Source organism: Scophthalmus maximus, chromosome 10 (assembly GCF_022379125.1).
Source record: "Scophthalmus maximus strain ysfricsl-2021 chromosome 10, ASM2237912v1, whole genome shotgun sequence".
NCBI lineage: Eukaryota > Metazoa > Chordata > Actinopteri > Pleuronectiformes > Scophthalmidae > Scophthalmus > Scophthalmus maximus.
This window is the reverse complement of record NC_061524.1, coordinates 4,509,849-4,530,183: the sequence shown is the minus strand read 5'-3', so window position 1 is coordinate 4,530,183 and position 20,335 is coordinate 4,509,849. Positions and strand designations below refer to the sequence as shown.

General features: G+C 45.7%; 3 protein-coding genes across 4 annotated transcripts; 2 read left to right on the top strand and 1 right to left on the bottom strand.

The window, feature by feature from the left end:
- Nucleotides 1–162: 162 nt before the first annotated feature.
- On the top strand, nucleotides 163–11,953 carry LOC118283730. 2 transcript variants are annotated; one of them, XM_035606022.2, is made up of 21 exons: nucleotides 163–277; nucleotides 381–704; nucleotides 790–997; nucleotides 1,238–1,404; nucleotides 1,717–1,847; nucleotides 2,126–2,292; nucleotides 3,298–3,383; nucleotides 3,737–3,817; nucleotides 4,332–4,446; nucleotides 5,857–6,032; nucleotides 6,193–6,414; nucleotides 6,538–6,749; nucleotides 7,190–7,312; nucleotides 7,680–7,817; nucleotides 7,929–8,187; nucleotides 8,291–8,492; nucleotides 8,801–9,023; nucleotides 9,399–9,526; nucleotides 9,792–9,964; nucleotides 10,295–10,517; nucleotides 11,156–11,953. In XM_035606022.2, the coding sequence occupies exons 2-21, from the start codon at nucleotides 546–548 to the stop codon at nucleotides 11,293–11,295; spliced, it is 3,333 nt and encodes a 1,110-aa protein (XP_035461915.2). In that variant the 5' UTR covers nucleotides 163–277; nucleotides 381–545; the 3' UTR covers nucleotides 11,296–11,953. The 2 variants fall into 2 exon arrangements, with proteins under 2 accessions (XP_035461915.2, XP_047191222.1); XM_047335266.1 differs by lacking the exon at nucleotides 163–277 and having other exon boundaries at nucleotides 297–704.
- A 272-nt stretch (nucleotides 11,954–12,225) lies between these two features.
- dnaaf10 (dynein axonemal assembly factor 10) lies at nucleotides 12,226–16,490 on the bottom strand. Its single transcript, XM_035606039.2, has 8 exons — nucleotides 16,031–16,490; nucleotides 15,301–15,401; nucleotides 15,014–15,144; nucleotides 14,780–14,881; nucleotides 14,447–14,562; nucleotides 13,673–13,807; nucleotides 12,579–12,676; nucleotides 12,226–12,474 (listed from the first exon to the last, which is right to left on the bottom strand). The coding sequence occupies exons 1-8, from the start codon at nucleotides 16,214–16,216 to the stop codon at nucleotides 12,267–12,269; spliced, it is 1,077 nt and encodes a 358-aa protein (XP_035461932.2). The 5' UTR covers nucleotides 16,217–16,490; the 3' UTR covers nucleotides 12,226–12,266.
- A 313-nt stretch (nucleotides 16,491–16,803) lies between these two features.
- pno1 (partner of NOB1 homolog) lies at nucleotides 16,804–20,221 on the top strand. Its single transcript, XM_035606040.2, has 7 exons — nucleotides 16,804–17,127; nucleotides 18,179–18,325; nucleotides 18,511–18,594; nucleotides 19,032–19,092; nucleotides 19,215–19,332; nucleotides 19,719–19,789; nucleotides 19,912–20,221. Exons 1-7 carry the CDS (start codon nucleotides 16,927–16,929, stop codon nucleotides 19,977–19,979), a joined length of 750 nt encoding a protein of 249 aa, XP_035461933.1. The 5' UTR covers nucleotides 16,804–16,926; the 3' UTR covers nucleotides 19,980–20,221.
- The last annotated feature ends 114 nt before the right edge of the window (nucleotides 20,222–20,335 follow it).

The following is a 20,335-nucleotide window of genomic DNA, read 5'->3' as shown; positions in this document are numbered from 1 at the left end:
GAAAACAGTTGTATCATCAAAATAGTTTTTCTCCGCTTCCCTTCAACTTTTTAAAAAATATATATATATTTTTTTTTTTACTACGTTCGAGATACAGAATTCTACCTGACAACAGCAGTGAACTTAATTCTGATTGGTTACCTTTTTCTGTCCCACCAAGGGAGGAAAAGCCGTTTCAAGCCTCCTCCGATCGCCATAGATCCGTTCTGCCTTTGATGGCCGGTTTGATGACGACAACCCGGAAATAACGTGCACGAAATTGCTCTACATTTATCCAGTAAGTAAAATACAGACAGAATCTCAAAGTGAGTGGTGTTGTCATTATCATCACATGTGACTTTTTCTCTATTTGCCCCCTCCCACCACCTCGAATTTCCGAGGAGGCGCTGCCTCACCTGGTTGTTCCCGTTGCCGTGGTAACCGTGGGCGTCAGTCAGGTGCGGTCATTGGAGCTGAGCGACTCTGGGGAACAGTCAGACTCAACAGTTGGTTTATAGCTGCTGAACACAGGTAAAAAAACAACAGTACAAGGGGCCCCCGAGAACATGGACAACTGTGATTTGGAGAAGCTGTCCGTCTCCGGGGGGAAGCTCCATCCAGACTTCTCACCAGAGGTGACCGACTACAGGGTGACAGTGGAGAGCAGTGTCAACAAAGTGTCTCTGGACCTGCTCACCAGTGACTGTGGGGCTTCGTACAGTATTGTGGGTATTGCTCTGCAGGTTAAATGATGTATTTGTCTGCCGAAACCTGTTTATATATACATACATATATACATGAATATTTCAGTGCTTTGGTGATGGATCCAGCACCATTCAACTGGACGATGGGGTGAACAGGGTACAGGTCGAGGTGGTGGCTGAGGATGGCACCGTGAAGAAGTACCGCGTGGACGTCACCAAGCTGTCTGCAAAGGTCGCAGTGCTCAGTGACCTCACTGTGGACGGAGACATTCCACTTCACCCTGCATTTTGTGCCAAACACTTTGAATACAACAGTGAGTATATAAACAGACAGTGAGTGAGTCAAAGCAGGTTATAATAGAGTTAAACTATCTTGTTTTGTCATCATTTCATAATTCTAATCTACTACATACTGTATATTGAACAAGATGCATTTTCAACACGTGTCAGAACATTAAAAAAAAAATGAAATCAGCAGGTATCATTTAAATAGCCTATAAGGTTTAAATGTCTGATTTCTGTTGCCCTCATTGTAAACTTTATTTCCCCCCCAGTTATTGTTCCCTTCCACTGTAGTGCCGTGACGCTGCTTCCCAAGGTGCCAGACAAAAACATGAAATTTGCAGTGAACGGGGCGGACGGCTCTCAGCCGGTCCCTGTGACCGTTGGAGACACTGTGGTGGAGATCTCCGTCGGTTCAGCAGATGGCAGTAATTCACAGGTTGGAACAGACATGAGCTACACACCACAGGCCGTATTGATGTGACTCAAGGCCTTTTGTGTGTGTTTGATTATCATAATGCATTTGCAATTTCAATGCAATTTCGACACATACACGTACACCTTCATAGCATTGCAGCTCATCTCCTCTCCCTTGTAACCTACACTTACTTTGCATTTTCCGCATTTTCACATTTATAAATGAGACAATTAACATTTGAACAAATTACATTTTTGGGTGATTTCAGATTTTGTAAGGCTGCGCTGTTCTGCCGTTCCCAGATTAAAGCTGATGCTCCCTTGTCTCCGTCAGGTGTACACGGTGTTGGTGACTCGAGAGCTGATTCCTCTGGCCGTGACCTTCACGGATGGGAAGCAGCAGCTGGACTACGAATGTCCAGTGTCCCTGAATGCTTTTTATAGGCCCGTATCCATCAACCACAGGTGAGACCCGAACATAAAAGATTTATGAGAAAATATGAGCAGTGGTAGTAAACGTGCTTCCCCCTTTTAATAATTTTAACAGCTTTATTTCTGTGTAGAATTAAAAAAGTAGAGTAAATCAAAGTAAAATACATTAAACTGGCCACTTGTTTCCTAATTTAGCTATTTTGGTTAATTGTAGCCATTACAGTTAAATGCAGTATCTCACTGGTAAAGACTGCACATACTACTGTCAACTATACTGTCAAGATCAAACTGCCTCCCTCATTGATCTGCAGTGACCCGAAGCACACCTTCTCGACGCCATATATTGAGATGCTGGCACGGAGGTCAAGGGTCGACCCACTCAGCGGCTGTCCGCTGGGAGACGGCTGGGAAGTGGTCGAACTGGACCTGGACAGGGAGATGTCCGCCACGCCGGTCAAGTGCTTCTTTGCTTACCGAGGTAAAAGCTTGGCTCCTCTGAAGGGTTTGTCTGAGAGGCGAAGCCTTCGGTTTGTGCTAAAGGTCAGTGGGTCGAGCAATAGAGAGGAGAGTGGGGAGGTAAATGTTGCAACCCCCCCCCCCAAAGACACGGATGTCACATTAAATGATGAATAAAAAAAACACCACTGCGATTTTTCCACATCAGCTGATTTCTGCCTACAGAGCAGCTCTGCCTCTGATACATCCTCGTTTAACTTCATTCTTAATACCCTCGGTCCACTTGCCTTACCTCCCCGACTGTCCCGATTACACCAGCCATACTATCATGTAACACGATGTGACCGCAGACAACCACCATGTCGCTGTAACGAGGGGGATATTGTTACTTAACTAAGACCTCGTGTGTCCAGCTGTCACGGGCTAAAGGTTGGATTTAATGTCAGGCCCTTTTTAACCCGAAGGCTTTACTGTGCTTAGTCGGTCGGATGTGTACGTGGAGTCAAGGAGACTTCTTTCTGATTGTTTTACAGTAATACAAAGGTACTTAAAGGGGCAGTAAGCGATTTTATTCCAATACACTTTTTGTAAAATTCTGCAAAAGATGTCCTCAAGGTCCGCTAGCTGTTGGTTCTGTGTGTGCAGGGAAAAGAAATCTGTTCTTTCTGTGCCGCCCTGGCTCAGTAAATTGATGAAAACAACAAAAAACGGTGCGGACCGCACCACACAACACCGTGTGTGTGTGTGTGTCTAACGGACGGTGAGGAAATAGTATTGCTTTAGAATCGCTAACTGCCCCTTTAAGAGACGTGCTAGCAACAGCTGATATGACTCAGGGGTTTTGGCCTCGTGTTTAGCGCCTCGGTCTCCCACACCCGAGGCTGCGGGTTCGAGCCCCCGGCCAGTGCGGTCAACAAAATCAAGAACAAACAATCTTTCTCCAAAATCGCTTACGGCCCCCTTTAAATGGATCATATCATGTAGTGATAGTTTTTTGTTGTCGTTGTTGTTGTTTTTTCTATCAAAGGATGTGACAGTGTGGTGAAACTGTCTGAGCTGGGGTCACACTCTCTCGACTGCCCACACAAGCCCTCAGGGGACCTGGACTCAAAGGTCAGTAGGAAAGATTAAACAGCTCCCGGCATCGCGATAGAAAATCACTGCCATCGACCTCGACTGGACTCAGCTCATCCTTTATTCTCTAGACAGCACACTCCCTTCACGGTGACTAAGTGCCAGTTTAACTTCCAGAGGAAAGGACCTCGAGTGTGTTTGTGTATGAGGCGGCCGAGGTTGGATTAAAGAGTCATTTGTGCGCAGGTTTAAGTTGACGGTGCAGAGGAGTGACACTGTTTTTGCATTTAATGAATGGTTATTACTCGTACATCTTAGACTAAGTACGAGGAGCCCCAGCAAACTGCAGAACGTGTTAATGCACTTGACTCGTGTTCATGCTCATTTTCCAGGATGTCACCGAGACGAGTTGGTACAAGCAGCACTTTGCATCTCCCGGTGGTTTGGAGATAGAGACCAAACACATTTTGGAGGTAATGAATCATTCCTGTTGTTTGTACTTTACACTATCAGTATTCAATTTTTAAACTTGATCTGCATTTAGACCCCTTTTTTTTTTTTTCAAGTTATGCATCTTTACTTTTTGTTATTTGTTTGACCATACATACTCCAAATTATTCCCCTTTTGCAAACTGGAGATCAAATTCCGTTAAACATGTAAAAAAAAAAAAATGTCCTCGATTTCTATTTTTATTTATTTTATCATTATATATACTCACATCCTACATAAAAAATCTTGACATCAACAATATTCTTTACGCTTTTTTTTTCCTCCATGGAAAACTTCATCCTTACATACCTTACATAAGCTTCATACCCATTAATAATTATTTTTGGCATGGAGTAATTGGTATAGGATTATAAATCATAATATAGTTCATAGTCATCTCCCTTACATGTATAATGCTTCTCACGTCTGTTTAATCTTTACTGCTCGGCCTGTTGCTTTCACGGGTGGTTGTCTTCTGTCCTCTTTGTCTACCACAGCAACGTAACTGGGAGAAAAGGCTACAAACGACAGCAGGAGAAGACAACGTGGATAAACTGTGTGCCTCGGCCCAGGATCACCTGAGGCTCTACCGACAGCGCCTGCCCAAACCAGGCACGTAGCAATGTGCCGTCCGAAAAACCGAGAGCGCGGGATCAGATATTGAAGGGAGGGAAGTCATTGATCAGAGTCTGCTGGCTGTCAGTACAGATTGTGACAGCGATAGGACTTATATCCTCCCACTAAACCCAAAACCATCTCACTTAACTAGTAGAATGTCCGTCTCAATGACCATTTAACAGAGAGCTTCTGGACTCTCTTTTGTAATCTGTGGCTAGATAACACTATTGTGCCTCGGGTATTTGAATACACCCTTGGCGAGTGCCTTGCCTTGGCACAGTGGCTCAGCTCCAGCCATTAAAAAATATATGAAAGTGGACTAGTTAGCAAGTTGCCTCGGGAGCTCCCTTCCTCACCCTCAGCCCCCCCCCCCCCGACATGCCAGGCACTCGGGTTGCTGCTCGTCTTTTTTCTCAGATACTTGCGCCCTGCTAATTGTTCGATGACCCCTGAGAGGTGACATTCAAGACCGACCCACCCACCCCCCCCCCCCCCCCCCCCCCCCCCCCCCCCCCCCCCCGACGACCGAATGAAAGTCGCCGGAACTGAACCGGGAAGCAACACCAGAGAGAGACAGTTAATCTTCACCGCTTAAAGAATATTTTTTCTTTCTGTCGTACCCGGATCAAGCTGCTTAGAGGATGATGGAGGCCAAGTGTCGTTTGGGCTGACCTCCAGTGTTGTGTTGCTGAAAAGAAAAAAGGCATCATGTTGTATCATTTGTGTAGATAGTATCAAGGCTGGAAGAAAAACATATACTGCATATATTTTACCCAGGAGCCCACTGCATGTAAATAATAGGCCCAAAGATTATTGCCATCACTCGATCTGGATATATTACATGTAGTAAAAAAAAAAAAGGTAATTTGAATACATTGCAACAAAATGGCTTTTTGCAATAGGTTTTGTAATATTCACTGGAATAAATAAGCCGTGGCATCAGTGCGGTCTGACACGCAGAGGCTGCTCTTGCCAGGGGGAAGTTACACCCTCTGAATATTTCATGCAAAAGGATGCGTGCAACCATTCGTAAGCGAAAGAGAGGAGGCGGCCGGACGGGAGACATGCTCTCAATCCCCTCGTCACGCGGTGCGCTGAGAGCGACGGAGGATGAATTGAAGTGTTTGAATTGAGCGAACAGTAGCTGAAGAGTTAGACTTCATGAGATTGTAAACCAGGGAAGAAACCACCTCGATGGAGTGGCTGTTTGTCTTTGTAGATAGTAATAATAATAAAAATACTAATAAATTTCATTTATAGAGCACTTTTCATTGCTAAAAGAAATCTCAAAGTGCTATGATGGTCACGACCGTCTGAAATAAAAGTAAAACCATCCTATTATTACTCATAGGAGTTGAGGTTTTTTACAGGCTGTACAGTGTCTGTTTTTCCACACCTCCACAGGCGACTCGCTGCAGTACGAGGATGGCGGGTCTCCTCTGCACAGCCTGGACCAGGCTGCCGTCCACTACGCCTCGGCGATCAGACTCCGCTCGAAAGAGGCCAGACTCCACTTCCTGCTGGGGCTGGTTCTGGAGGAGCAGCACTACGCCACGGAGATGTACGGCCTCCAGAGGAAGGTAAGTGACAGGGAGTGTTCTTTAAATGTTATTTAACCAGAAATGCCATGAAAACATAAATTAAATGAAATTTAAATTTGCTGAAACGTCTGAGAAGGGTCAGTTGTGCAGCTGACAGAAAGCCCGACCTCTGACCTTTTTTCCTTTCCCTCGTCTGCAGGCGGACAGGCACAGAGACGAGTTGAGCGACGCCAAATCCACCGCGCGCCACGACGAAATCCTCGCCGTGTGTAAACTCCACGGTTTCCTCGGCACGCCCACGGCGGAGAGGCGGCTCCAGGCCCTGGACAGAGAGTACCAGCAGCTCAAAGAGCAGGGCCAGTCGGGCAAGGCCGACTACCTCCAGACGCTCTACATCTGGCTCGCCAAGCAAACCGGCAAGGTAACTCTTCGTGCGGCGGGTTTGCCAAGTTTGCCGTGCCGCGCTCCCAAACGCGCAGCAGCAGTGGAATAGCCCTTCTAAACAATCACGGCAGGTGGAAGTGAACTCCCTCTCTGCTCGTAGGAAAGCGGTTCGGCCGTGCGGGACGAAGAGAGCCAGGGCGCCGTGCGCCACGCTCTGCTGAAATACCTGGACGCCTGGTCTCTGAGTCCGGACAGCTGGGAGTACAACCTCCACGTCGGGAGGCTGCTGCTGCTGCTGCAGGGTCGGAGCAGGGAAGCCCTGCAGCATCTCCAGAGCGGCCTGGCACTGCGCCCCCTCCACCCGGCCCTCAGGTCAGATCGCAGACGTTCTGTGGGCGGCCGGGGGCAGAAAATGATGCTGTGCCAGAAGCTGTGATTGTAACAATAATGACCGTAATTTATTAAAATGTATCCACAGCGCTGGAAGGTTTATTTCAAAAAGGGAACAGTGTAATTTGGAGCAAAGCCGCGCTGTGCTTTGGAGTGATCCATCTTGGAAATTATCCTTAAACTCACAGGCAGGCGATGAAATGAATGGGCACAACCTTTCATTTATTAATATGAGCTATTTATAGAAAGGCGATGGCATGTGTATATGCTTTTTCTGTGTCACTGCAACATGAGAGCAGCTTTGATCAACTTTTAAAATGTGTCGTCACCGCGTGAGACGGGGTCGTTGCGGCTCACCAGGGGCTTGGATGAACGTGTAGAACCACAGAGGCTGAGTTACATTCATCTCATCCTTTTCTCAGATTCTTCACCGGGCTGGCTCTGCTGCAGCAGGAGCAGAAAGCCTCCGAGGACACGGAGAAGGAGGCTGCTCTGTTCTTACAACAGGGACTGGAGCACTTTGTCAGCCAGCGCTGCAGCAAGAGGTGTGCGCTGGTGTGTGTGTGTGTGTGTGTGTGTGTGTGTGTGTGTGTGTGTGTGTGTGTGTGTGTGTGGTGGTACCAGTGTATGTACCAGCATGCTCTGTTTAATCCTGCCATCAAAGTCTGTAGACACACAATGAGATAGCATCTACACGAGTGTGGCCATCCATTTTTTTTTCCTCAAACCACAATCTTTCATCGGGCACAACACAAGAAATTTGCGGAACGAGGAGAACGTTTTTGTTAATTTTACGTTTCTTAAAATAAAAGATTCTTAATTTGTGGTTTTGTAATTTGTCTGCGTGTATCGTGGTCATCGTGGCAGTTTTTTTTCTGTGCCGCCATTCTCTATTCATGTTGTCCTCGACAGCTGGTCGGAGCCGGATCCGTCAGAGACCCTGTCCGGCCTCAACGCGCAGTTCCTGCGAGGCCTCCTCACCCTGGGCCAGCTGCAGCAGAGGAACACGCTGTCTGGGGAGGCCATGAGTGCCGAACAGGTCTATCACACGTACGTTGCTCTCCCCAAAAAGTCCAATTTAAAGTGTAAACCAGGACGTGTTGTTATGCACCACAGTAAAACCCTGCGTCTCTTTTGTGTCTGTGCCCGGAATGCCATCAGTGTAGCAGTGCTGACGGCCCAGAGCGCGAGTCGGTGCGTGTGCAGCGGCTCGGTGAGCGCGCAGCTGGAGTGGGTGCTGCTGGACGCCCACTTCGCCCTGCTGCGGGGCCTGATCCAGGAGGGCGAGCGCCAGGCCAAGGTCGTCGGCGCCGCCGAGGGGCAGCAGCGCCTGGTGGCGCGGAGATGCCGGGCGCTCACGGCTCTCATACGGCTCACCTCCATCAGCCCATGTCAGGAGCTGCTGGACATGCAGGAGAGGGTGAGAGTCCGGCAAGGCAACATTGGAAAGATGTGTGTTTTTTTAAAAAAATCTGACTGAAGCTCTTTCACCTTCTTCCTGTCTCCCCCGCTGCTTGTTGCAGGCCTGCCAGCTGGCGGTGGTGACCACGCCCCGGGACAGCCACGCCCTTGGTCTCCTAGGTCTGGCTCAGCTGGCTCAATATGGCAACGACCCGAACTCAGACAGGTCAAAGGAAGCCCTGGCCGACGCCTGCCTCAGCTTCCAGGCCAGCATTGAGCTGGAGAACGCGGCTCAGAGCGGAGAGCCACCCGAACAGCTGAGCAGTGAGTCTGCGTCCCTGTCCCTGTCCGGGGCTATTTGGGCCATATACATCACAAAGAATGTTTGCCATGCCGATTTCAACACAATGGACCCAAAGACACACAAAAGCCATCCGGTGATTTAATCACGCCGGCGTGATTGTAGATTTCAGATCTTTTTCAAATCACAGCCGGCTAATAGAGGATTATGTAGAGAGGGGCCTCATCTAACATTGATATAAAAACTGTACGCGGGGCATTGGTACATGACATGGTCATCTGAGCCAATCACAACCTCCACGCCCCACATTTGTCGTCCCTCGTTTGCGCAGAGCAACGGTGGTGGCAGGACCGGCAGGAGGCTGACAAACAATCCACCAGCCAGCCGAAAGGTGCCAAGAGCGGGGCGGGGCGGGGCCGGGGAGGGCCTGGTCACGGGCGAGCGACGGCAGCTGTGACCACAGCTCCCGCTCCCGCTCCTGCACACCCACAAGCCCCCGTCCGGGGAGGGAAAGCTGCTGCCAACCGGCCCGCAGCCAAAATCCCTGCAGCCAGGTGAGTGAGTGAGCCACGCTGGCAGCGTGTGAGTCAGGCACTTGGCAGACCTGTTGTGTGACCTGTTTGTTCACGTCTACTTATTCATGGATGGTTTCCTGCGGATGAATGTGTTTTCCAGTGCAACCCTGCTTCACGTCGTCTTTGATCCTGGTGCATTCACTGGAGCAAGTTTTAGATTCTTTTTTTTTTCTCCTTGTAGGAGATGTATGAAAAGCCAATTAATTTGAAGTAATGCTCAAATATGTTTGTGTATAACATTAAACACTGACAAGTCGTGGGAATGCATATGCCTTTTTTTGTCTGCACGTGTTCAAATGTGACCTTTGTGATATATATTTCAGGGATCCTTGCATTACACTTTATCTCCTGTAGGGGGCGAGCTGAAGCAGCAGCCAAGCCAGAGGGACCAGCTAAACCTTCCAACAATGCCACTAAACCCCAGCTCCCTGCCAACAAGTCCAAACAGGCCGGTTGTCCCGATGCTGGTGAGACAGCCGAGGGTAAGACATAACAACAACAAAAAGAAAACTCTTAAACTAAACTGAATATTATGCTGCTTTGCAGTTGTACACACATGATATATGAATGGGTTTTGAAAGGTAATGCCCAAAAAGAAAAAAACAAAATACCACTTTACTGGAAAACCCCTTTTTCTTTTTGTTCTTTCCGAAATCACCCACCAATTCACCCTGACATACAATAAGTTGCCCGTTTTAATGGTGACTGTTCAAATGCGGATGATTTTCATTGCTGTGCTCGTCAAAGGAGTCTCCGAGTCTTCGGGGCCTCCCGTCGGAGAGCGAGTGGCCGCGTCCGGTCCTACGAACCGCAGCTCCCACGTCTCTCGGCTGGGTCTGGCCCGGGCCCTCTCCCGCTCCGCGGACGCCCAGGACGAGGCACAGCGGCTCTACCGAGAGGTCATCGCCATGGCGCCGGGGGTCAGTTGCTATCTTGTTATATTTGTTTTTTTCAGGTATTGCAGGCAACCCTAACATCAACAGTTTGAAACCCAAACTGCAACGCAACATTTACGGAAAGAAAGAAAAACAAGACAGCGTTTGCCATTAATATATATATATAACATACAGTATATCATAAAGATAAAATGTGACCATCTGAATAACTGACCACATTTAGCTGACAGAGGAAACTATTGCAGTTATTTCTAAAATAGTCATTTCAATCACAAAATTTCCAGGGGTCTAAAAGGTCTTAGTGCCTACTTAGTCTGGCGATTTCCTGTTTTTTAAATTTGACCTGTCGTCCAGATCCACGACGCCTACATTGAGCTGGTGCAGCTGCTGGAGCCGTCGGACCCTCAGGCCGCCGTGGAGGTTTACTGCATGTTCCCCCTGAGGCCCGTGGCCGAGCAGAGCTTCGACGACGCCTTCATCTCGGGAGAGATCGTCCGCATGCTCATGGCGCTGGAGAAGTACGACCACCCGCAGCTGGACTGCAGCCTCGTGGCATACGGAAAAGTCATGGGCCTAAGTGAGTACTGTTATTATTATTATTATTATTATTATTATTATTATTATTATTAATAATATTTATACTGTAATCATAGTAATACTAGTTCTTTAGTTAGTAAAAACTTCAGAAGTAGAAGTATTATTTCAAGCTATTAGCAGGGATGAATGTTTTTTAAAGTTGAAGCAAAATGGAATAATTAAACCTTTTTGATAATTTGAGACGGACACCAACAGAATTGGAATAGTAGATTGTACAATACAAAAAAATATGACCTGGTTTACCACCATTTTCCCAGTTGTCACCTTGACAATATTGACTTAATACGGTGTATCAAAGCGATGCTGCCAGGCCCGTGTGACATGCCATGACATGCTATTTATAAAGGGGTTTCACGTTCAGCCAGTGGGATGGCCAGAGAGATGGCATGACATATAACATAGAGCACATAACATGCAGCATGATGTCTGATAAATAACAGATTATACACAGGATACACCTGATATGCATTATTTACAAATCTTAGGATGTTTAATATATTATTACTATGTGCACAACTAATCTGAGACTTTTTTTTTTTTAACTTCCAATAAACACAACCGACTTTGAAATGAAATTCTTATGTAAAGGTGTTTCTTCTGATCTGCGTCTGTTTGCAGGCAGCATCGAGAAATACATCGACATCTTGGAGGTCAAGTCCATGCCCAGGCTGCTGAAGAGCGTCTACGCGAGGATCCACGACCGGCAGGAGGACGACGAGGATCTGCAGGACTTCTTCAAGTTCAAATGCTGGATATGAAAACGCTTGTGTCCTTCTGGCAAAGGCCTGTATTGATCCGTTAGTCGCTTTTAAGCGACTCACAGTTTGCTCAGTCCACAGCAACAAACACTTCACCTTCTCCTGACGCCTCTCATATCGGATAGACGACACTGAGCATCTGTTTGTTTTTTTTCCAAAAGCACATTTTATTTGTAAAGGGAGTTCTCATTAAAACATATTAAAAGTGACAACTTTAACAAGTTGCAGTGAACAGTCTACAAAAATGGAAATGGATGAGATCCTTATTCCGAGCCAGAGGCTGCATGACTCATTTATCCAGTTTTCTTAATTTTTTTCCATTTATTTTTTAAATATATAATAAGGGAAACATTGCCTCCAAGGCTAAACCGCAGCTTTTCACAATTTTTCAGGGTCAGACAAAATTACACAACCCACACAAAAACATATCCCAGTTTTTTTGGGGGGTTAAATACTTCTAAAGATGAGAATCAGTTGTTGACCTGCAGAAGGGAAGAACCACGTCGGACCAGGTCCAGATAGAAAAACCACTGCTGCTGGACTGGATTGTCAAAGACTCTTTAAAACACAGCTTCAGATTTGTGAAACCTTCATTCAATTTATGACAATGCAAAAAAATAAAAAGGTTGTTTCCCTTAACTGCAGAATCGGAAGCTAACATCAGCGTCGTCCTATTTATTGACACTCGGTTACCATCCTCAAGAATAGTATATTATATCATTCAATATTACACACAACGTGAAATGACACACTGACACACCCTGTGCCCTTATAACAAAACAAAAATAAGTGGTTAATCCTTCGTTTGGAAGAGGCACTTGTACACTTTTACAATCGTATGTGTCCTGAACCTTCACAATAAAAGCACCAAACTTTAGAAAATCTTCAACGAACAAACACTTGTTGGGAAAAACACCAAAAACTATTTGGTTAATTCACACATTAGTCTTTATTGTCGACTCCTTTTGTTTTCACACCACGTTGAGTTTGGTGACGATGAGCACGCGGACCGTCTGGTCAAAGCCCGAGCACACGCACAGGCCCTGCTTGTCGGGACTCCAGTCCAGGCTGGCGATGGGCTGAGTGGACAGCGTGACGTTCTGCAAGAGGTTGACGGAGCCGGCCACGCCCATGTCCACGTCATCAGAGTCCTTCTTGCTTCTCTCGGCAGGATACTCACTGTAAACAACATCAAAACAGCAGTTTAGGTAAAAAAAAACCAAAAACCTTTATTTCCAATGAAATGGAATCAAAGTGGCTGCAGTCAAAGATGGACCGCTTACTATTTCCACAGGTGTAGGTTGCCTGCTCCCCCTGCAGTCATGAAGATGTCTCTGTTTTGAGGCAGATGCCTCACCTGCCAGATGGTCGACTTATGAGCCTAGAATAAAGACGAGGGATCATTTAGCTTCCACAACAATTAAATCAGTAATGAATAAAATTCCGAGCACCTTTTGTTAACGTGCGTATAAAACCTCTCAACCCCTTTAATCTGACGAGGGTCAAGCCGTGTGGCCATACACAGCTTTAACTCATTCTCTGGTGCTGCCTTTAATAAACTCGAAACTTAAAAGTTATGTCATAGATGAAATAGCTTTTTTATTATTATTACTATCAGGCCTCGTTCACCTGCCCACACTTTCACTAATGCTCCTCTTTCCTAGTGTAAACTGGCCAAAAGCTGCGTGGTCAAAAAAATTGAAGTGCCATTACTTTGCCTTGCCGTACAAATGACACCTCCAGAAAAAGGGGAACATTTGTAATGCGTTCATTGAAACCACTCGATCTGATTTCTAGAAACGGCGTGGTAATGGACACTATGCTATGTTAACAACAACATAGAAAATGGGGCCTTTAAAACCCACTAGGTGCAAATTTTCATCTATAGATTTAAGATGTTGATTATGGTAACACAGTAAAATCCAAGGCCCGTCTGTAGAGCTACATTAACATCTTATTTGAGTGCAAAAGTATCAAGTGGAACCTCATTCATGATTCGTGGTTTCACGGTTGGTGGTGCCAACTGTCGATCGCTCAGAAGAACTGGACAAATATTTAGAAAGCCGCGGCCTCTGATCTCAGAGCTGGTAAAAAAAACCAAAAAAAACTTGGCGAGCCGGGCTGTGCACTAATGCCAGTTTAAGGGTGTGTTTTTTTTTTGCATTTTCCCACAAAAGGCCACACTGCTTTCTCCTCACTGGCCCAAAGCCACAGAGAATGTTAAGCAAACACAACCCCAAACTCTTCCAGCTGTGAAAACGTTCAAAAATGACACACGCCCCCATTTCCCATCTGCAACGTACAAATGTGAAAACGATAATAACGATACTAATCTTTTGACATTTCGGAGCCAAACATCCGTCTGGCTCACAATTACCTTTTCGGAAACAGAGGCAAAGCCCTTGGTGGGGTGCTGTGTCCTCATGTCGAAGACGTGGAACTTTCCCTCCAGCGATGTGGCCACCAGCTTGTTCATGTTGATGTCTTTCCTGTCGAACTCCACGCAGCATACCTGGACAAGATGTGAGACGAAAAAAATAACAAAGTCCCTCCCTGGACACTCATTGCATGGAACGGCCCCACTACTTTTGCTGTATAACTTGAGTGTGTTGAAAACGACACATGGCAGGTTTCGTCAACGCTCGAGAGGTGACGAATAAGAGAGACGACTATAAAACTGAAAAACCAGTGCGGTACTCTGAGTGTTTGTGACATGTGAAGGGAATGTGTATTAATCTCTAACTTCCCCTGGTGGGTGTGAGTACAGACAAACTGATGCTGGGAAATCATTTTTCCGCTCCGTCTCCACGTCTGTCCTCCGCTTTTTGTCGACTGTGTGATTCAAGTGCAGGTTTGCAGTGCAAAAGAAACAACGTGTGTTTGGACAGTTCATCCTAATAAAAACACACGTTCTCAAGGTGAGGACGGCTCTTTGTGTTGGCTGAATCATGCCGTCAGTTTGAGTTCCCAATTTTCCTCGGACAAGGTTGCAATGTTCTTCCTTTGGTGCCAATATTTCAGGGGAAAATCCCCCCCCCCCAGAATATTTAACAACTTCACAAAGGTCACATGCAGCAGGGGCCTTTTCACATCGCTTGATGGCAAGATGTTATTCAAGGTTAACCAATTTCAACGCTGGTGTTCACCGTACCCCGTTCTTAATGTTGGTTTCCCACCGTAGAGACATGTTCCGCAGGTCAAAGAGTTTGATGTCGCCGTTGTCGTAGCCGGCGCACACGCAGCGGTCCTGATCGTTGAAGGCGTGACCTGTAATGACAAGGTCGGAGGACACAATCAACACTCGGCACAGGACTTTCACAGTGGTCTGTGCCAGATTTTGTATTCTTTGCATGTATTCTTCTGTGAATGGCATTTGGCACCTGGACACAAAACCTCTGCTCATACTTGGCAAAGTAGGAGCAAGTGTCTAAAACCTGCTCGGACAACCACGGTTAACAAAAAAAATTGCATTTATTTCACTCACCAAATGTGACAGTCCAGCAGTCCCTCTTGGTTTCTCCTTCCACAGGCTCCATGTTGGCGACAGGTGAATCCCTCTGTCTGGGATCCCACAGCTTCACTGTCCCTGAAACACCCAAAATACGACATCTTAACGTGAGATAATTTGATTTTAAAACATTCACCCAGGGATCTACTTCATTTTTTGTCTCTGTGCACTTGATTGTATTAATGACGATGCTTTAAATGGGCCACAGACCATCTCTGCTTCCGGTGACTATCTCAGGTGCGCCGTCGCCGATCCCCAGGCCGCCAACACCGTCGATGCTATTCACGATTTCTTTGTGGGCCTTTACGCTGTACACGGGTACTTCAGGTACCTCCAGATTCCTGGGGACAACAGAGGCATTTGACTTAAAAAACAGGGTCAGTGTGTGAACTCAATTCAGTCAGACATCAACTTATAAAAAATGTTATTAAACTAGCTGAAACATTGCTTTTTCCACTTAGTTTCATGTCATTTCTGGCAAGATGTGGATAAAATACCATATGTTGAGATTTCCGTCAAAATCCCCGGTGGCTATGTGTCTTTGTTGGAGAGATGTGGCCCCGAATGTCGCGCACTTTATGGGCTTAGGTTTCTCGACCTGGAATAAAAGACGAATTGTTTCGGTTAGGAGCTCCAAGACGGGGACAATACAAATAGCAGCGAGACGGCAGTAGAAAGGGGGGAACAGCATATCTTCACATCTACATATCTTTTTAATACTTGTAAGTATAAATGGCGCATACCTCAAATTTCTAAAATGCCCAGATTTAATCAAACATTGTTTTGTTTATTTAATCTTTTGACTGAAGTAAACTTCCAAACTTCCCACTCCAGTGAACATTAGTTCACGTCAGCAAAAAGAAAAGATACTTTAACTCTTTCGACTCTTCCTCACAATGATCTGAATCAAACTGTTCTGACATTTTCCTCCGGTGGTGGTTTTGACATGTCTTCGCCTGTTGCAACACGGGCCTTCATCTGTACCTGTAAGTGGTTCACATCCTCTCTGGCTCTAATTTTACAGCTGATTGGTGCTTCGTGAAGGGAAAGTGCACCAGGAAGCTGAGGGGGCATTCATACTGATGACATTGCTGCCTTTTTTTGTTGTCTGTTACTATGGAGACAAACCCCAAGCCCAAGACTTTTCAGATGAGCCAGATGCACAACAATATATTTCTGAAGTGGGGGAAACAGGAGTAACATCATGATGTGTTGACAGTACTCTACCTCCTTGATGAGCTGAGCTTCTCCGTGCTGCACTTCGTATATCTGCATCACTCCGGTTCCTCTCGCGAAGTTGCCCAGGCTGACGAACTTCGCGCTGCACGGGATCCATTTGCTGTCGAAGATCGTGTAGTTCAGGCTCTTCTGGATGTGCGCGATAATCTGAGGCTTCGACAGAGGCGACGACATGATTGCTGGATTTTGGGGGGGGGGGGGGGGGAGAAAAGTTGAGAGCCTCCTGAAAAATAACAAAAATGGTGAGAGGTCTAACCAGCCATCAAAGGAGACATGAAACTACGGAGCCCCGGAGGGGACATGCAACAGTACATATCTTTTTCTTCCTCCTTCCAGGGATCCGTAGAATTCTGGAGCTACCATGCTAGCTTAGTCTGACTTTTCGACCAACCACAGAGCCGTTGACAGCTACACACAGCTGTGTCTGCTACTGACACTCCTGCTAACGTTAAATATAAATATAATAATGGAAGTAAATCAACTCTGAAACTTTATATAATTCAAAAGAGATACATACTCGCGAGTGGGATGGTTAGCAGGCGGTGTATACAAAACAAACGAGCCCTTTCTTCCGGGTCTGCCCAAAAAGGTGCCTGAAAGAAATATACGCCTCAAGTAAATGTTGGAACACACTAACAAATGTATTCGGATATTCGATTGAATCGAACTTAGCGTTAGCAACGCACTGATATATGTACATATATATTTTTGTCAATTATGACACTTATTAGTCATTTTCACTCTACAGGCGTCCGCGACGGGCCACTCTGGGGTCCTCTCTGTCGCACGAGGATCGCTCGCATGCCTCTTTCGTGGCGTCAGTCCGCTTCAGTTTCGTCTCTTTAACATCTGACATTAGTTCAACTTCTAACTTCACTTCGGGGATGGACGTCGACAAGGACACGCTCTGTAGCGCCGGCGCCGCCGCCGCCAGCAAAGACGACGACGCGGATTCCTTCACGAAGGTGAAGTCGAAGAAGACCCAGAAGCGGAAACGTGGACCAGATGGAGCGGACATGGACACGGACGGGCCCGCGGCGACCAAGCGGCCGCAGTTCCCACCGATCTCGGGCGACAGACTCAGGGTAAACCGTCGCGTACATGAGTGTTTATCACAGGTTGTAATGTCGAGTCAGTAACTTGATTGTGGTTTCGTCTCGTGGCTGCAATAAACAAAGCTACTGAACTGCTTTGACATGATCATTTAACATGTTTGAGACTCGTCCCAAACTGACCTGGGTCCTAAAGCCCCTGGTTCTCCCCATGGATACCAGTCTCCTCCTCTTCCTCCATCTTTGGGTCTTGGTCCTGTGGGGGGACATAATTGTTGTAGTACACATTGTGGGCGTTTGTTGTGAAGTGTCATGTTAAAAGTTAACTTTTTGCCAAATATGTGAACTCACAGGAAACCTTTGGGTCAATGTATTATTCCCTTCATAGGAAAACTGTAAGACAAAATTAAACAGTCATTTTGGTTGATCATTTTCCTCAATATTAGTCTCTGTAGTAACTGGTTATGCAGTTTGTCCATGATGTCCAGGCGAACATGTTCAAACGAAAGAAAAACAGCAATTTTTAAAAGCTGTTGATTTATTAAATTGCTCGTTTCGTATACATTGTCTGTCAATCGACTTATGGACCGGTCGCCTCAGCTCTTGGGTGTCGCTCGGTCTCTGGGAGAAAAACGCTGAAGCTGCCATGTCAGTGCTCTTTTGTAACAGCTGCGACCACCAGCTGCTTCCCAGAATAGGTTTTAACATGCGGAATATAAAAAACATGTGCATATTTAATATCACTGCAGAAGTACAAAGACAATGAGACCATCCACAAGTGTGCTTTATTGTGAAAAGCTTTGCGCACACACACACACACACACACACACACACACACACAGCTAATGCTTTTACTCATTTATCTACAGAATGGGGACTGTACAACTTCAAGCTCCAAGTAGAGCTGGAATTGTTAACTCATGTTTTACAGACCAAACAATTAATTGAGAAAACAATCATCAGTTTCTGCTTTTATTTCTAGCCAATACGAAACTGAAGTGTTAATCTAATGAATCTCAGGTTAGTGCTACTGACAGGGGTTTTGTTAATAATGATGATGTGATTGTTGTGCCGTGTGCTTCAGGGGCCAGACGAGATGCGTAAAGTGGCCGTCCCAGCCCACAGATACACGCCGCTGAAGGAAAACTGGCTGAAGATCTTCACCCCCATTGTGGAGAACCTGCAGCTGCAAGTGCGATTCAACCTCAAAACCCGGAACGTGGAAATCAAAGTAGGTTTCCTCTGCAGCACGGTTGATAACACAAACTCTTCTGTTTTATCTATTGTGTGTGTGTGTGTGTGTGTGTGTGTGTGTGTGTGTGTGTGTGTGTGTGTGTGTGTGTGTGTGTGTGTGTGTGTGTGTGTGTGTGTGTGTGTGTGTGTGTGTGTGTGTGTAACATGTCTCTCTTCTCTCAGACTTGCAAAGACACACAGGACATCGCCTCCCTCACGAAAGCAACCGATTTTGTCAAAGCGTTTGTTCTAGGATTCCAAGTTGAAGTAAGTTCAGTGGCGGAAGGATTTGTTGAGCTATGTTCATTTTCATTTTGAGGCTTTTTCTGTTTTTCGTTCAAAATGTGTATTTGTCGAAGACAGTTTGAAAAGTTTGGTAGAGATTTTAGAATCGGGACTAGATCTAATCATTGGTTTGTTGATGTGGAACTTTTATCAATTCAGTGTTGTCTGCTGCCGGTAAACGGAGGTTCCTCACTGCGAAAAGTCTCTGAATTTACTATTATTAATTTAAATTTTATTGTTTTTATATTTTAGTATAATGGTTTGTGGTTGAAACAAAAAAAAACCGTCAAGTTCCTTCTTTAAGTATTATTTAAGAATCATTTTATAACAGTAAGTGGTTATAATAACCGTCACAATGTTTAATACCTGATGTTTTCTGAATGCCCTCTTTGATTTTGATTTTCTCCCTCTCTTCCCAGGACGCCCTCGCTCTCCTCAGATTAGATGAACTTTTCCTAGAAAGCTTTGATGTCACAGACGGTGAGTTCGCCGCACCACGTTACCTTCTGTCTGCTCTGCCGGCATTTTACCACCGCGGATGCAAAACCAACTACCTCTTCCCGGTGTGCAATCACCCTCTCACGTCGTCTGTCTCTTGGCAGTGAAACCTCTGAAGGGAGACCACTTATCCAGGGCCATCGGACGAGTGGCGGGAAAGGGAGGCAAAACCAAATTCACCATCGAGAACGTGACGAAGACTCGCATCGTGCTCGCAGAAACGTGAGCACTCTAAACTACATGATTAACATGATTATTGTGATCTTTTTATTCGCGTCATAATTGAACAATATTAGGTTATTTTTTTGTTGCAGTTTTTAAGATTTTCTTTTGACAGCTCACTGCAGTTTTGGTCAGACTACCAGAAAATATAGTTTTGTTTTTGCTCTCATAGACATGCTGTGCTTCAACCTTTAAATACATACTTTTACATTTTCACACAGAAGATTGATTCACTTCTCTAAAACTGGGCTGCTTGATTCAAGTTTTTGGTTTTGTTGTTTCTAATTGGAACCCGTGCAGGGGAGTAGGTATTCCTGTAATGTGTTTTAGTTTGTCCGCTTTTATTTTTAACTGAAAAGAAAACATTATTTCTTGTCTCTCAACAGAAAAGTTCATATATTAGGGTCTTTCCAGAATATCAAGATGGCCCGGACGGCGATTTGTAACTTAATCTTGGGTAAGAAAGGAATCGTATTTTTATTTTTTCCTAATAGCTGAAAATATGGTTGATGTTATATTTGGAACAACCTCTTTGAATTTACATGTAGTGACCTTCCAACCCCCCTTTGCCCGTTACAGGAAGTCCACCTTCAAAAGTCTACGGCAACATCAGAGTGGTGGCGAGCAGGACCGCGGAGAGATTCTGAAGCCCGATTGGTTGCCGTGTGCCTTATCTCTTCCCCCATTGGCTGGTGGGAGTTCCCACTTTGATCCGTCTTGGTTAAGACTGTCGACATCTCAGGCTCCTCTTTGAACGCCTCATATTCACAGCTGTTGTTTTTGGATCAGTTGGGTCCAAATAAAGAGAAAGTTCTGAAACATCCATGAACAGAACTCAGGTGTCTAAAAAATATGACTGTAAATAAATAAAAATCCACTTAAGATGGGAGTTGATTTCTGTCACTGAAGTGTGTAAGATGTAAAGTTTTGGACCAGGAAGTAATTCATCAACACTGAAAGACGACTGCAAAGCAACGACATACTGGGGAGAAATTGTTTTAAG